The sequence below is a fragment of the Culex quinquefasciatus genome, chromosome 1 (genome assembly GCF_015732765.1).
Source record: "Culex quinquefasciatus strain JHB chromosome 1, VPISU_Cqui_1.0_pri_paternal, whole genome shotgun sequence".
In the NCBI taxonomy this organism is placed as follows: Eukaryota; Metazoa; Arthropoda; class Insecta; order Diptera; family Culicidae; genus Culex; species Culex quinquefasciatus.
The window spans coordinates 60,387,359-60,403,051 of record NC_051861.1 but is presented as its reverse complement, the minus strand read 5'-3'; the positions used below and the strand labels follow the sequence as shown (position 1 = coordinate 60,403,051).

General features: G+C 47.8%; 3 protein-coding genes across 3 annotated transcripts in view; 2 read left to right on the top strand and 1 right to left on the bottom strand.

Moving 5' to 3' along the window:
• Positions 1–15,693, bottom strand: part of LOC6049575 (GPI inositol-deacylase) — a 234,199-nt gene that overhangs the window by 136,832 nt on the left and 81,674 nt on the right. The gene's annotated exons all lie outside the window — the stretch shown is intronic.
• LOC119769833 lies at positions 52–5,230 on the top strand. The gene is made up of 3 exons (XM_038263530.1): positions 52–2,144; positions 2,240–4,486; positions 4,573–5,230. The coding sequence occupies exons 1-3, from the start codon at positions 52–54 to the stop codon at positions 5,228–5,230; spliced, it is 4,998 nt and encodes a 1,665-aa protein (XP_038119458.1).
• Positions 6,692–8,105, top strand: LOC119769828. Its single transcript, XM_038263521.1, has 5 exons — positions 6,692–6,832; positions 7,118–7,234; positions 7,291–7,370; positions 7,431–7,525; positions 7,583–8,105. The coding sequence occupies exons 1-5, from the start codon at positions 6,692–6,694 to the stop codon at positions 7,957–7,959; spliced, it is 810 nt and encodes a 269-aa protein (XP_038119449.1). The 3' UTR covers positions 7,960–8,105.

Below are 15,693 nucleotides of genomic sequence, written 5' to 3'. Positions count from 1 at the left end.
TGTTGTTTGGGATAATTTTGCTTTTGAAGACCTTTTGAGAGTTCAGCGAAGATGATGGAGGTTAATCCCATTGATCTGAGCAATGAAGAACTCAACTTTGAGTTAGAGCTTCGTGGTGTAGCAGGCCTTGGGCCGATGACGCACAGAATTAAGTGTACGACACTAGAGAAAGTTATGCAAGCTGATTTGAAATCGGGGAGAATTTACGCATCCTCGTCTCACGTAGTGGATGGTTCGTCGGAGATTAAAATCTGTCAATCGCGGATCAATCGTTTGTTGCCCCAAATTATCACCGGAATAGAACGGAACAATATCGCTTTCCTCGAACCAATCGTGTCGCGCTTGAACCATTACTACAATCGGCTCACCCTGGTTTCGCCGCCGTCCGCGGACATGCGAGAAGAGTGGACAGGAGTGCGAGACACGATAACGCGTACGAAACGGCAGGTTTTCCGAATTCTTTACCCAGCCAACCAGTCAACAAATCAGTACAGTGTCAGTTCGGTTTCAAACTCCACAGCGCCGGCGCACAACAGCACAGCTGTCAGCAGCGATAGCGCTCAGCAAAACAATCAGCTATCGCTAGCAGGTGCAGCTGGGGGCGATTCGTCGGGCATGGAGAGAGGAAGTTCTGCAAGCGCGCGAGGAGCATCAACCGGAGCCATCCCGAAAAGGACATCGGACCAAAGCGTGAATGATCTGCTACTTCTGTCGGGTCAAGCTTCGGCGCAAGCCAGCAACGCAGCAGCACAAGCACGTGGAGGACAAGGCTTACCGGTCGATCCAAGGCCGCATTTGCTAGGTCGAGGGCGAGGGCGGCCAATTTTCAACCCGAATCATCATCAGCGCAACCCTCAGCCACTTCCACCGAACCTAGGACGAGACATTACTCCACCGCCACGGCTGGGGAACGATGACGCAGAATACAACGAACTGAGGGATCGGGTACTGTGTGATCTGCTTCGCCGCGAACGTCAACCAGCCGAAGGCGCGCGAATTCCGAAGGCAATCCACAACTGGCCATTCAAGTTCCGTGGAACTAAAGATTCCACCAACCTGAACACGTTCCTGGATCGAGTAGAATCATTCGCTCTCTCGGAGGGAGTCAATAACGCGATGTTGCTGCGGGCGATCAAGCACCTGCTGCAGGACGACGCTCTGGACTGGTACAGCCGTGCGCTCAACGAAGGAGAATTGGACACCTGGGAGAACTTTAAGCTGATGATCCGGCAAGAGTACCTGTCGAGCCATCACGGCCAGCTGCTGCGCGAAGAAGCATCGTCGAGATACCAAGGCGCAAACGAAAAGTTCCAGAAGTACTATCGGGATATCTCTGCGCTCTTCCGCTTCGTGCAACCGCCGATGTCACAGGAGGACAAGTTTTTCATACTGAAAAAGAACATGAACCCAGAGTACGCAACCATCCTGGCGTCGGCAAGACCGCAGACAATCCAAGACATGGTCGAAGTTTGCAACGCCTATGACGACACGCGTACGCTTCTCACACACCAGCGTCGAACGCCAATCCCGCACAGTTCGCTTCTCGAGCCAAATCTGGCCACACCCAGCGGTTCGCAGCGCTCACAAGCAAACAACGCAGGATGGCAGAGGTTTGGCGGCAGGGTGAATGCGATCGACAGTCGGGAAGAGAACCAGGACAGGCGAGGGAGATACGACGCGGCAAGCGCGGACCAGCGGGACAACCTGGACGAGGACGATTGGACGGAACAGATAGAACAACTGACGCAGCAGATTTGTGCGATCCGTACACAGTTTCAGAAACGCAGCAACGAACAGTACAGAAGAGGAGGAAACTATGCAGGACAGCGTTGGCAATCCCATCAACAACATCCGGTAGCAGAAGAACAGCAGCCGATGGGGGCAAGAAACAACCATCAGCAAAGCGAGTCCGCGCAACCGCGAGTCAACCAGCGTAGTCCAGAACAAGTAGCGACAAGACCAAGGGCGGAACAAAGACAAGGCACGTTGTTGTGTTGGAATTGCGACGAAGAGGGACACCGTTTCACTGATTGTGACAAAGCGCAAGCCGTGTTCTTCTGCTACAGATGCGGCCGCAAAGGATACACGCTCAGAAACTGTCCGGAGTGCTACGCAGAACAGGGAAACGGTCAAGCGGGGAGCCAGTAGCAGAGGGTTCAACCTCCTCGCGTCAATTCTACAATCCCTCGAATTATCCTGAACTCCAACATATCAACTCAATTATCATCAACACCGGAAGCGAAAACCGTCCACACGCGACGATCAACATATTGGGCAAAGAGATCACCGGTCTGCTGGACAGCGGAGCGAACTGTTCGCTTCTCGGAGGAGCTTGGGTGGACATCGTAGACGAACTGCAGCTGAAGAGAGGAACACTCAAGGGCGGCATCCAAACAGCGGACGGAACGAACCACGAGATCGAGGAGTTTGCGAACCTACCAATAGCGTACAACGGAAGACACGAAACGATTCCAGTTCTGCTGATCCCTTCGCTACCAAACTCTTTGATTCTCGGCATGAACTTTTGGGAAGCCTTCGGAGTCAAAGCAATCTGCTGTTCGATCACGACAAAACCGATCGAAACCGAACCGGATCCGGAACCCATGCGAGAACTCAACAAGCAGGAACAGTGGCAGCTGGACAAGGCGATCGTGAAGTTTCCGTGTAGCCGGGAAGGCATGATCGGACGCACAACGAAGTACGTGCACCGAATTGACATTGGAGAGGCGAAACCGAAGAAGCAGAGGGTCTACGTCATGTCGAAGTACGTGCTGGATGAGGTCAACAAGGAGGTCGACCGGATGCTCGCGCTGGACGTGATCGAAGAAGCAATGTTCAGTCCCTGGAACAACCCGCTGGTGGCGGTGAAGAAGAAAACGGGCCAGTATAGAGTGTGTCTGGACGCGCGCTACCTGAACTCGATCATGCAGAACGAAGGGCACCCGATTCCGCAGATCGCCAACATCATCAACAACCTGGGCGGCTGCAGGTACATCTCGTCGATCGACTTGAAGGACGCATTCTGGCAGTTGCCGCTGGAAAAGGAGTCAAGACCAATGACAGCGTTTACTGTACCGGGACGTGGCCACTTCCAGTTCAAGGTTGTACCGTTTGGGTTGTGTACAGCGAGCCAAGCCCTGGCGCGCTTGATGACGCATCTATTCGCCGATCTCGAGCCGCATGTTTTCCACTACCTAGACGACGTGATCATCTGTTCCAGGAATTTTGACGAACATCTTAGGCTGCTGAACATCGTTGCCGAGCGACTGAGGGACGCAAACCTTACGATATCTCCAGACAAGTCGAAATTCTGCCGCAGCGAGATGAAGTACCTGGGATACGTGCTGAACGAAAACGGCTGGAAGGTCGACGAAGGCAAGGTAGCGTGTATTGTGAAGTTTCCGAGACCAGAGAACAGAAAGGACGTACAACGTTTCTTGGGGCTTTGCGGTTGGTATCGTCGTTTTATCGCCAACTTCTCGTGCATTGCAGTGCCGCTCACCGAGCTAACGAAAGCGAAAGTCAAGTTCAAGTGGACTCCGGCCGCTGAGGACGAGTTCGTAAAGCTGAAGTCGTTGCTAGTGTCTGCGCCCGTTCTGGCCATGCCGGACTACTCGAAGCCGTTCAACATAGCGTGTGACGCAAGCGACACGGCCATCGGTGCGGTACTCGCGCAAGAGATCGACGGAGAGGAACACCCGATCGCGTACTTCTCGCAAAAGCTGTCCGCTTCGGAGCGCAACTACTCAGTGACGGAAAGGGAATGTTTAGCGGTCATCAGAGCAATTGAACACTTTCGTGGTTACGTCGAAGGAGTAAGATTCACGGTGTACTGCGACCACTCGGCTCTGACGTACTTGCGATCGATCAAGAACCCTACCGCGCTGATGTGCAGATGGATTTTGCGGCTAAACGCGTTTGACTTCAAGATCGAGTACCGAAAAGGATCGTGCAACGTCGTCCCCGACGCGCTCTCAAGGATTGTTGCGTCGCTGGTGTTTGCGGTGAAGGCGATGGACGACAGCTGGTACAAGCGAATGAAGCAGAGCGTGGAAAAACAGCCGGACAAGTTTCCGGACTTCAAAGTTGCGAACGGCGAGCTGTACAAGAACTGTCGCTGCAAGGATGAATTGGGAAATACGGTGCACAAATGGAAGAAAGCAGTTCCGTTGGGCGAAAGAGCAGACGTGATCAGCAAGTTCCACGATTCGGTGACCGGTGCGCACTTGGGATTCCAGAAAACGTGGCAAAAGCTGCAGAACTTCTACTACTGGCCAAAGATGCAGCAAGACGTTGGTCGTTACGTTCGCTCCTGTGCGGTCTGTAAGGCCAGCAAAGCGCCAAACACCAAGATGATGCCGACGATGGGAAAGCTCAAGCCAGCGCGCGTGCCCTGGGAACTCATCTCGATCGATTTTGTGGGTCCACTGCCGAGGTCGAAAGACGGGAACACGGTTCTGCTCGTGATTGTAGACTGGGTAACGAAGTACGTGATCGCGCACCCCATGCGAAGCGCTGACACGTGCAAGATGGTGGCGTTCTTGGAGAAAGAAGTCTTTTGCGTTATTCCAGGCCAAGGATCGTGCTCAGCGACAACGGCAAGCAGTTTGTGTCAGCAGCGTTCAAATCGCTTCTCGCACGGCACAAGATCGAGCACATGACCACCGCATACTACTGCCCGATGGTCAACAACGCCGAGCGCGTCAACAGAGTGCTGGTCACCTGCATCCGAGCACTGCTCGACGAGGATCACCGTTCCTGGGACGAGAACTTGCCGTCGATTGTTGCGGCGATCAACAGCGCGAAGCACGAAGCCACCGGGGTAAGCCCGCACTTTGCGAATTTTGGAAGGGACCTGATTCTGCATACCGATCTGTACAAACAGCAAGATCTGAACGCGCCGCACGATCCAAAGCTCGCACAGGACTTGCGTCTGTCGAATATCAAGCGAATCCACGAGTTCGTCATCCAGAAGATCAAGAACAACCACGAGAAGTCCAAGCAGCGATACAACCTGCGCACTCGAGCCGTGTCGTTCAAAGTGGGAGAACTTGTTTGGCGGAAGCTGTTCTCGTTGTCGTCTAAAGCAGATCACGTCAACCAGAAGCTCAACCCGAAGTACGTTCCGGCGATCGTGAAGGCGGTGCTCGGCCACAACCTGTACGAGCTGGAGGACATCTCGAGTGGCAAGCGAGGACGGTACCACGCCAAAGACCTGAAGTCCGACTGATTCTACATTCCCAAAGCTATGTCTGCAACCAAAAGGTTGCTAACCAGATCGACAAGAACAACAAACACGCAAAGCGGTAAACATGTCATCTGAGGAACGAGGAGGAGAAAGGTCATCAAGCTGTTTTGCAGCGGTATGACCCAGCCAGCTATGTAGCCTTCATACCACGCGAGGAGGACCAGACAAACAACACACGGTGCGAAGCAAAGCGCGAGCAACCGGGATGGCGAGGAAACAGTAGGAGAGTCCGGAACGTTGAAGCGCGCCGAGGACAACAGTAGCAGTACTGGCTTACCGTGTAGTGCAGTGCCGACGAAGACAAGCCTCATGCAGAGGTTCTGGACGCAGCACGCACTGACCGCAGGAGGGCAGCAACTGGAGCAGCTTCGACGCAGGACAGCCGCTGGAGAACTGACAACCGGGAACGCTGACGCTGGAGGAAACCGGACAAGAAACCACAACAACCACCGAGCACAAGCGCTTCTTGGGCCCTGAGCGCAAGCGTCGGCGAGAAAACCCCGATTCAGATCAGAAATCTTGCTATGAGCATGCCAGCTCCAAACTTCTCAAAACACCTTCGGGTAAAACACTTTCTCTTGCCTGGACCGGCACAATCGTCCAGTGTTGTCACGATTCAGCTCACTCTCTCAGGTCTTCGGTCGTTGAGGCATCACCATGACACTACCATCAAAAGCAACGCGAACCTAGGGCGCGGACGTCCAGTCGGGAAACCGCTGGATTTAACCCTTAGCCGGACTCATGGTGATAGGAGACGGGGAAATCCTCTCAAACCTCCGGGAATCGACCACTCTCTCACGACTATGTCGACTTTGTCGTTTGAGAGCTTCTAGAGTGCTAATCGTTATCTCCACCGATTTTGACACCTAGATACTAAGCAAATTATCCCTAATCCTTTCGTTAGTTATTATTCAATGTTAGTTGTAGAGCTTGCAGTTAATTTTCAGATTATTAGCTGTAAAGATCATTGAATGTTACCATTTGGGGGCACGCCAGAAGGATGCAACAAGAACTGCGCTGGAGGCGCTCTGGGCCAGGTCAACGTTGGCCAGCTGATCGTTTTCTGTGTGGCCGTGCAGCCACAACTTCGAGTTTGTTTATGTTCAGATTTGATTGATCATGATTTGGAGAGCAACCCCGGCTCTCGCACTGAAGATTTTTGTTAGTTTGTATGTGATGTAGTTCACACCGATCAGAATTTGCCTCCAGCACGCTTCTAAGGAAGTGAAGTTTGAAAATTTTCCGTGTGGAACTTCCGTACCACACGGAAAATTTTTGCCCAAATGGTAGGACTGTATTGCGTAGGCCTAGAAAATAAGTCCGTTTTCTGTAAATGTGAGCTACCGTGTAGATATGTAAACAAAAAACCCCCCGTTCGCTCGCAAACGCTGCTAACGCTCGCTTGAAAACAATAATTTGCTTGAACTGCGCACCAACACTATCATGCGCAATCACTTCCGCTTGCTGCGAAAAAATAGTCTGTGGCTGCCAGTGAACGAACAAGACGTGTGGTGGAGAAGCTCCACGCTGTGTGTCGATCGGTTTACCGCGTGGACGGCGAATCTGTCCGGTCGTCGAAACCGCGTGAGCGGAGAGAAACCCGCCGCCGGGGATAATATCCGTTCCCGCACCCCGGACATCGCGACTTCACGACGTCGGCTTCGTTGAGCCGCAGATTGGGCCGGCCAAATAGGATTCGCTTCCAGAAAACTCCACACGAAAAGCCACAACATCCTGCTGCCGCGGTAATTCCGGCGTGTTGGCCAACCAGCAAGGTCACGGCAAACGGATCCCGCATCGAAGAACAAGCTGACAAGTAAGTGCGGAAGAAGCCATATCGCCACGGTTCTAACTTAAGAAACTCCCCAGATTTGGCCACGGACGGAACAAAGACCGGCGGGAAAGAAAGACGCTCGACGGTGCGAAACACCAGTGGCACGACGAGCACGCGCGCAGGAAGACCCGAATCGCAACGAAGAACCACAGGTAACCAAGCGGCTGCTTGTTTCCGGCCAAAACTCACGCCACATCTCCTCCCCCAGATCAGCGCGATTCCGGCAGCAGACACGGAACGCAAGAGAAGCCCAGAGGTGCGATTAAAAGCAGGCGCAGCCGCCAGAAGGTAAAAGCACTCATGTTTGCCCGAAAGAGGCGATTGCTGATGTTTCGCTTTCCCATCCAGATACACCGGCATCGGCAGCTCACCACTCCCACATCATCGGGCTCGGCCCGAACGGAATCCGCGCGGAAGAAGACGCAAAAAAGGCCCCAAAAAGGGTGAGTGCCACGCCAAAGACGCCATCTTGAACGGGATACTAATGTTGGTTTCTGCAGGGCCTTTTGTGTGGAGTTTTCGCTCGACGGGCGCAGCATCGCACGGAGCAAGTGGCAATCGGCCAGCATCGCCGTCGGACACTGTGACCAGCGGCGGATCGGCTGGGCGAGCGGACATCGGCCGAAATCACTGGCGAACGTTGTGCCTACGGCGTTTCGGCGGAGCGGCGAGTGGAAGACATTCATCACATCGGCTCGGAGAAGTCGTGTGCCAGCGAGCCGGATTTGAAGAACGGCGACGTGCGCCGAGGAGCAGCATCGCCAAGGGCGGTGGCGGAAGAACACAGCTGGATGAGCGGGCTGAGCAGCACGCGAAGGGGGTAGGAAGAACAGTGGCGCCACTGGTAAGAAGAAAACCGCGCATGTCTCGCGCTTAGATATTAAGAGAAAGTCAAGGCTTGCTAGGAAAGTTTAGGCTACGGTAAAGAACATGAAGCCCGAGGGGCAACGTGGGGTGTTGGTACGGTAAATACAAGCATGTGAGCCAAAATGTTTGCTATGTTGGGTATTTTATTGAGCTAGCCGGAATGTGCGATTACAATACGTGCTGTGTAAATTTACATTTTTTTTTCTGTGTACGCACTGTCATTTACAGTTTTGCTTGTTTTTGCGGATTTTTTTAACTTTCATTTTTTAAAGGGTTGCAATGGATGAAAATAAACATTTTTATGCATGTTTCTATTGTGAAATTGTCTCAGAAACACGAATATGATAAAATTATTATCAGAAAATGGGATCCAAGAGGTCCCCCGAGCAAAAATTTACAGCCAAAAAATTCACTAAAAGTAAAAGTATCTAACTGCCTTACCCAAAGCGTTCTCAGTCTAAAATGGTAGTCCCAGATGTCCCCTACAAGCTGCAGCTCGAACCGAGTTGATATTTGGATGGAACACTTTTTTATTTGAGTTTGAAAATTGTGTTATTTTTTCACTAAAATGCCAATAACTCCCTTTAGATCCAACCAATTGGGATGTTCTACCCTGCATTTTGTTGCATTTTTAATGCCTTTCAGATGCATTTTGAATTTTGAAATTAAATTGAATTTTGCAGAAGTTACAGCCTTTTTACGATTTTTGACGTTTTTGAACCTTCAAACTTTGTGTCCCGATTGGCCCCACTTCCCCTTGACCTAGAGTGCTCATATTTTGGCCAGATGCTAGTTTTATATATACAAACAACCCCTGAAAATTTCAGGCAGATTGTTGAGGTCCAAACGACGTCCCATACAAAGGGATATGCCCTGTTCGTGAACTCGCTCTTAAATCAAGCAAATCAGCATGCTGTTCCTTTTTTGTACAGGTTTTTGGTTCTCTTTTAGAGAGCATTTATAAATGCTTTATGCTTTGTTATAAGTTTTAGGAGTTCCTAGAGGTTGCTACAAAAATCTTTTCCAAACTAGAAAGTTTTAATCGAGCATTAAATTGTTACTTGGGAATGCTGTAGAGCGAATAATTTGATTTTTGATTTTTCGGTTAAGGTTTAAGGGTCCTTTTGAACGTAGAAGTTTGTATGGAAAATATCGCAAAAATGTATTGGGAAAGGCAAACGTTTCGAAATTTCACCTAAAGTTGGCGTTATATGTGTCGGTTTATTGTCAGATGTGAAATTAAAGTGTAAAATTTCATTACAAACAACTTTGTCGAAGACCGCTAAACGATCCGAGTTAACCCTGACGAGTTATGAATGATTCAAAGATGAGGTTTTTGTATGAAAAGATTTTGTTTTCACCAACTTTAACGATCTATTGCGACTCTTTAACCTCAACCGATTTGGCTCAAAATTGGCACAGTTACTTATTTTTACCTAGGGAACTGGGGGTCTGGTAATATCCCCAGAGCTACTGTGTAGTTATCAGAGCCATAAAATATAAAAAAAAATCCGTAAAATTATACAGTTAATTAATATTTGGAAAATATTTTCGAAATTTGTCAATTCACAATAAATTTCTTCAAAGAAGTTAACAAAAGTTTTTCCCATTTTCAGTTCCAACATGCAAACTACAAACCAACGGGAGGGGATGACACAGATTTCGTGGCCGTGACATGGCCACATATCACTTTTCATGCAGCAGCCCTCGTGTGTTGTTTGTGTTGACAAACTAAATGAATCGTACACCTCCTCGAACGATACTTGACATGGCGCATCACGCTTCGTGAGGCTCGAAACGATCTGTATCTTCAAAAAACATCCAACTAATTGATGCTGCTACTCCAATTCTCGGAACCTGAACTCCGGGTTTTCCTTTTCCGATGGAGTGCGCAACGTGCGGGTAGTTAAAGGGAAATTCAATTTGCACTACACTAGATGTTTTCGAGCAGACAAAGTAGGGCGCGGACATGGCCCGAATCGTGCCCAGATTCCTCTCCCGGTTCTGTTCTGCCTTTTGCAACGTCAAATTCCGCGACCATAAAAATAACTCAACTCAACCTGCAGCTCCTGCTCGCGGATCACGGCGACGACGCACTTTATAATGTGTTCATTAGTTTGCACCGCGAAATGCCACATCTTCCAGGTCCAGCGGAGAAGTGGCCACGAAGACGAAGACGATGGTCAAGACGACCCAAAGTTATGTGCCACTTGGCGAGATGAAATTTTTCTTCTCTACACCATTTTGGAAGATCGACCGAGACCGGGACCGGGGGGACCTATTGGGAAACGGGTTTTTCGGTTCCCGATCAGCAGCGCACTATGGGCCATCTCCATACAAACAGGCGGCCAAATTATTTTTTTGCTTTTTAAATGTTTTTTCATACAAATTTGGGTAATTGTATGGTATTCAAATGATATACGTCGATTTTTATGACTTTTCATGTTTTTCAATAGTTGATTGTTTATAATAAATAGTCTTTTCATACATTTGCAAGTGCAACAGAATTGCGTATATATTGTATTGCAAGTTTATATTATAAAATTATGGATAAGCTAATACATCCCCACTTTAAGGACACAACCCCTCCCTCCTGTTTCTTTCACCCCCCTCTCCTCCTCCTCCAACAAAATTTTGTTAAGCGTAATAAATTCATTTTAAGTCAAATATTTATTATTTACTGCTGTGTGTTTCTTTTTGTGAGTCCATGCCATATAACTTGAGACCCCCCCCCTACCCTAACAGAAAAATTAATTTTATTCAAAATATTAACTATGAAGTAAAACGATAAAAATAGAGTTTGTGACAGCTTCAGGATATGTTAAAGGTACTTTTTATGATGTTTTATACTAACCAACATAGAACTTAAATGTGAATCAGTTTCATGGATTGATCGCAGAAATTCATCATGCTAAGTCAACATTTTGCTGAATACTTTTTCCGGTATCAAACTGAGATTCTCCAGTTTCGCTTGAGAAACTTCGGTACGAATACCTTATTTTGACTAAGGTACTCAATGTAGGCAACAGAAAATTCCAATAAAGTCATTTCGAACTTCTTGAAACCAGGTATTGATTTTTGAAGCGACGATGCCCACGAAGTAGGTAGCAAAGCAAGTGAAATAAACGGGCGCATATGCAGCAAATTTTGATAAAACGTAAATGTTCAAAATGGCATATCTCCGAAAACGCAAAAAATCGCAGGCTGGAAATTTCAGCAATGTTAGATTATAATCCAATCTTTCAAGTGATCTTAGTTTCATGTTTAGCATCGGTTAGCAAAAAAAGTACTCGATTAACAAACACAAAAAAAATATGATTTGTCAAAAAATGCTCCAGTTATTCGATGAAAACTTCAGTTTTTGGTTTAGAAACTACATTTTATCTATTAATAGTTTCAAAGCTTATCTCATTACCTTTCCAACGATGTATATTTGTCCTAGTAAAACATTTAAAATGGCTGAGCTATGTTAAAATTAAACAACCAGCCTTTTTTACGAAAAACGCTAGTTTTTTACTCCATTTTTTGACTTTCAGCTTGCGTATCTCCGTAACGAACAAACTTAGAGCTTTGAAAATTTGGATTTTTCTTAGTTAGAATGTTTACTTTCGAGAAAAAAATACCAAAAAATATTTGGAGAAGGTCACTTTTTTGAAACTTGGCCACCCAATGTACCATAGTGCGTTGATATCCAGGCGATCCAAAGGTCACTCTTTCGCCTCCTATGTGTGGCCGTACTTTGACCAGGTATGTGTTCTCTCAATTCTTCGCCGGGCGCTCTTGGGATCCGCAAGTCGATGCGGTCCCCTTTCGCCCTGTTGTCCAAACCCGGGCTAATCTTCGTTACGTTCTTACAGGATGCGCCGGTCAGCGCAGTTGACAGTCGCAGGGGCTGCCAAAAGGCCTGGCCGACTCGTGGAATGTACTCCAGGGATTGTTGGTGCTTCCCGATTGTCGGAAACCGACATCTTGTTGTGCTTCTCCATGGACTTTCTCCTATTCCGTCTGGTGTCACTCGCTTTAGTGGGTTGGCGTACACCGACTGCTCGTGTGAGTGGGATCTTCCAGTGCCACTCTTCTTCTTCCATGCCGGTGCTGCAGTTGCTGGATATTTCGAACGCTCATCGCTCAGATGTGTGTCAACTGCAGCAGCCTTGTGCGGCGCCGAGGCCGCCCTTGTGCGCGTCATCTGCTCCACGAGCCACGATGCGTTTTTTGGTCTTCTCATGTACACTGATTGCATCAGAGCGCTGCGTCTTGGGACCTTGAACCTTGTGTCGTTGGACAGAAATTGCTCGGCTTGAAAAGCCAGCGTCGTCTTCGAATATTGTACCATCGTGTGGAACGGAAGGTACGTCTTCTTAAAATCCATTGGATCACTCACCTCACTTGAATCCTTGTAGGCTCGATCTTCTCGTGCACTGGCTTCGGTGTGCTGCTCTAGCTTGGGTCGATCCTCAAACTCTGTGCCTTGAATCAAGACCGCTTCTTCGTGTGCTGCGCCACTTCCAATCGTGCCGTCCAAGACCTGGCTGAAGCTCGTCTCGCGCAGAGCCACCAAGTTGACTCTGACGGCGAGTTGGGCTCCAGCAGGAATCATCGATGTGTCGGAACGTGGCTGCATCTGCTCGACGCCAGCCATCTCGTTCGCGTTGTGTCCGTCCAGAGTGTCCTTCGTCAAATGTGCTTCATTCTTGGTTGCTGCTATTAATAAACCACGGCAACACTATGGGCCATCTCCATACAAACAGGCGGCCAAATTATTTTTTTGCTTTTTAAATGTTTTTTCATACAAATTTGGGTAATTGTATGGTATTCAAATGATATACGTCGATTTTTATGACTTTTCATGTTTTTCAATAGTTGATTGTTTATAATAAATAGTCTTTTCATACATTTGCAAGTGCAACAGAATTGCGTATATATTGTATTGCAAGTTTATATTATAAAATTATGGATAAGCTAATACATCCCCACTTTAAGGACACAACCCCTCCCTCCTGTTTCTTTCACCCCCTCTCCTCCTCCTCCAACAAAATTTTGTTAAGCGTAATAAATTCATTTTAAGTCAAATATTTATTATTTACTGCTGTGTGTTTCTTTTTGTGAGTCCATGCCATATAACTTGAGACCCCCCCTACCCTGACAGAAAAATTAATTTTATTCAAAATATTAACTATGAAGTAAAACGATAAAAATAGAGTTTGTGACAGCTTCAGGATATGTTAAAGGTACTTTTTATGATGTTTTATACTAACCAACATAGAACTTAAATGTGAATCAGTTTCATGGATTGATCGCAGAAATTCATCATGCTAAGTCAACATTTTGCTGAATACTTTTTCCGGTATCAAACTGAGATTCTCCAGTTTCGCTTGAGAAACTTCGGTACGAATACCTTATTTTGACTAAGGTACTCAATGTAGGCAACAGAAAATTCCAATAAAGTCATTTCGAACTTCTTGAAACCAGGTATTGATTTTTGAAGCGACGATGCCCACGAAGTAGGTACACGCAGAAAAATAAGGCATATTTGAATCAACAAAACGTTTTGTTGATTTGAAAATCATAATTTTTGTTGAATCAACGCTAAACGTCAAAGCAGCTTTTTCAAAACAACAAAAGACTTTTGTTGAATCGAGAAAATCAAGGTTTGTTTCAAACCAAAATCAGCGTTGATTATATTCAACAAAAATTTTGTTGATTCAAACCTCGTACAGGCTGATTCTACAAAACTTTTTTCTGCGTGTAGCAAAGCAAGTGAAATAAACGGGCGCATATGTAGATTGCAGCAAATTTTGATAAAACGTAAATGTTCAAAATGGCATATCTCCGAAAACGCAAAAAATCGCAGGCTGGAAATTTCAGCAATGTTAGATTATAATCCAATCTTTCAAGTGATCTTAGTTTCATGTTTAGCATCGGTTAGCAAAAAAAGTACTCGATTAACAAACACAAAAAAAATATGATTTGTCAAAAAATGCTCCAGTTATTCGATGAAAACTTCAGTTTTTGGTTTAGAAACTACATTTTATCTATTAATATTTTCAAAGCTTATCTCATTACCTTTCCAACGATGTATATTTGTCCTAGTAAAACATTTAAAATGGCTGAGCTATGTTAAAATTAAACAATCAGCCTTTTTTACGAAAAACGCTAGTTTTTTACTCCATTTTTTGACTTTCAGCTTGCGTATCTCCGTAACGAACAAACTTAGAGCTTTGAAAATTTGGATTTTTCTTAGTTAGAATGTTTACTTTCGAGAAAAAAATACCAAAAAATATTTGGAGAAGGTCACTTTTTTGAAACTTGGCCACCCAATGTACCATAGTGCGTTGATATCCAGGCGATCCAAAGGTCACTCTTTCGCCTCCTATGTGTGGCCGTACTTTGACCAGGTATGTGTTCTCTCAATTCTTCGCCGAGCGCTCTTGGGATCCGCAAGTCGATGCGGTCCCCTTTCGCCCTGTTGTCCAAAACCGGGCTAATCTTCGTTACGTTCTTACAGGATGCGCCGGTCAGCGCAGTTGACAGTCGCAGGGGCTGCCAAAAGGCCTGGCCGACTCGTGGAATGTACTCCAGGGATTGTTGGTGCTTCCCGATTGTCGGAAACCGACATCTTGTTGTGCTTCTCCATGGACTTTCTCCTATTCCGTCTGGTGTCACTCGCTTTAGTGGGTTGGCGTACACCGACCGCTCGTGTGAGTGGGATCTTCCAGTGCCACTCTTCTTCTTCCATGCCGGTGCTGCAGTTGCTGGATATTTCGAACGCTCATCGCTCAGATGTGTGTCAACTGCAGCAGCCTTGTGCGGCGCCGAGGCCGCCCTTGTGCGCGTCATCTGCTCCACGAGCCACGATGCGTTTTTGGTCTTCTCATGTACACTGATTGCATCAGAGCGCTGCGTCTTGGGACCTTGAACCTTGTGTCGTTGGACAGAAATCGCTCGGCTTGAAAAGCCAGCGTCGTCTTCGAATATTGTACCATCGTGTGGAACGGAAGGTACGTCTTCTTAAAATCCATTGGATCACTCACCTCACTTGAATCCTTGTAGGCTCGATCTTCTCGTGCACTGGCTTCGGTGTGCTGCTCTAGCTTGGGTCGATCCTCAAACTCTGTGCCTTGAATCAAGACCGCTTCTTCGTGTGCTGCGCCACTTCCAATCGTGCCGTCCAAGACCTGGCTGAAGCTCGTCTCGCGCAGAGCCACCAAGTTGACTCTGACGGCGAGTTGGGCTCCAGCAGGAATCATCGATGTGTCGGAACGTGGCTGCATCTGCTCGACGCCAGCCATCTCGTTCGCGTTGTGTCCGTCCAGAGTGTCCTTCGTCAAATGTGCTTCATTCTTGGTTGCTGCTATTAATAAACCACGGCAAGGGTGTGGGCTGGGTTTATTCCGAAAGTCCGCGACGGCTGACAGCGCGTCCGGCGCTAGTTGTCCAGAGGAGCTGGCTTCTGGCGTCACTTGATCCGTTTCGGCCTGTTGTGGAGCACCAGGTTGCTCCACCTTCGTTTGTGTTGTCGGTTGCTTTGGATTTCTCCGGTAGTCGGCGTGCAGCAGGGTGTGGTGCCGCTCCTCGCACGTCGCGCACGCTCCGGTGGACACACACTGCGTCGAGGTATGTCCCGTCCGGAGGCAATTGAAGCAGAGTTGCTTCTCCTTCGTCTTGATCAGCCGCTGGGGGGCTGTCATCGCTACCCGAGCAGGGTAACACGGGAATACCAAATTTTGGTATTACTTGGGCA

What these genes read in the sequence shown, in the direction of transcription:
- LOC119769833 (XM_038263530.1), top strand. Translation starts at nt 52, where the DNA reads ATGATGGAGGTTAATCCCATTGATCTGAGCAATGAAGAACTCAACTTT. An exon ending in AACGGTCAAGCGGGGAGCCA is followed by an intron (nt 2,145 to 2,239) that starts GTAGCAGAGGGT and finishes CAACACCGGAAG; the next exon opens with CGAAAACCGTCCACACGCGA. An exon ending in ATTGTAGACTGGGTAACGAA is followed by an intron (nt 4,487 to 4,572) that starts GTACGTGATCGC and finishes GCGTTATTCCAG; the next exon opens with GCCAAGGATCGTGCTCAGCG.
- LOC119769828 (XM_038263521.1), top strand. Translation starts at nt 6,692, where the DNA reads ATGCGCAATCACTTCCGCTTGCTGCGAAAAAATAGTCTGTGGCTGCCA. An exon ending in TGTCCGGTCGTCGAAACCGC is followed by an intron (nt 6,833 to 7,117) that starts GTGAGCGGAGAG and finishes GAAACTCCCCAG; the next exon opens with ATTTGGCCACGGACGGAACA. An exon ending in ATCGCAACGAAGAACCACAG is followed by an intron (nt 7,235 to 7,290) that starts GTAACCAAGCGG and finishes CTCCTCCCCCAG; the next exon opens with ATCAGCGCGATTCCGGCAGC.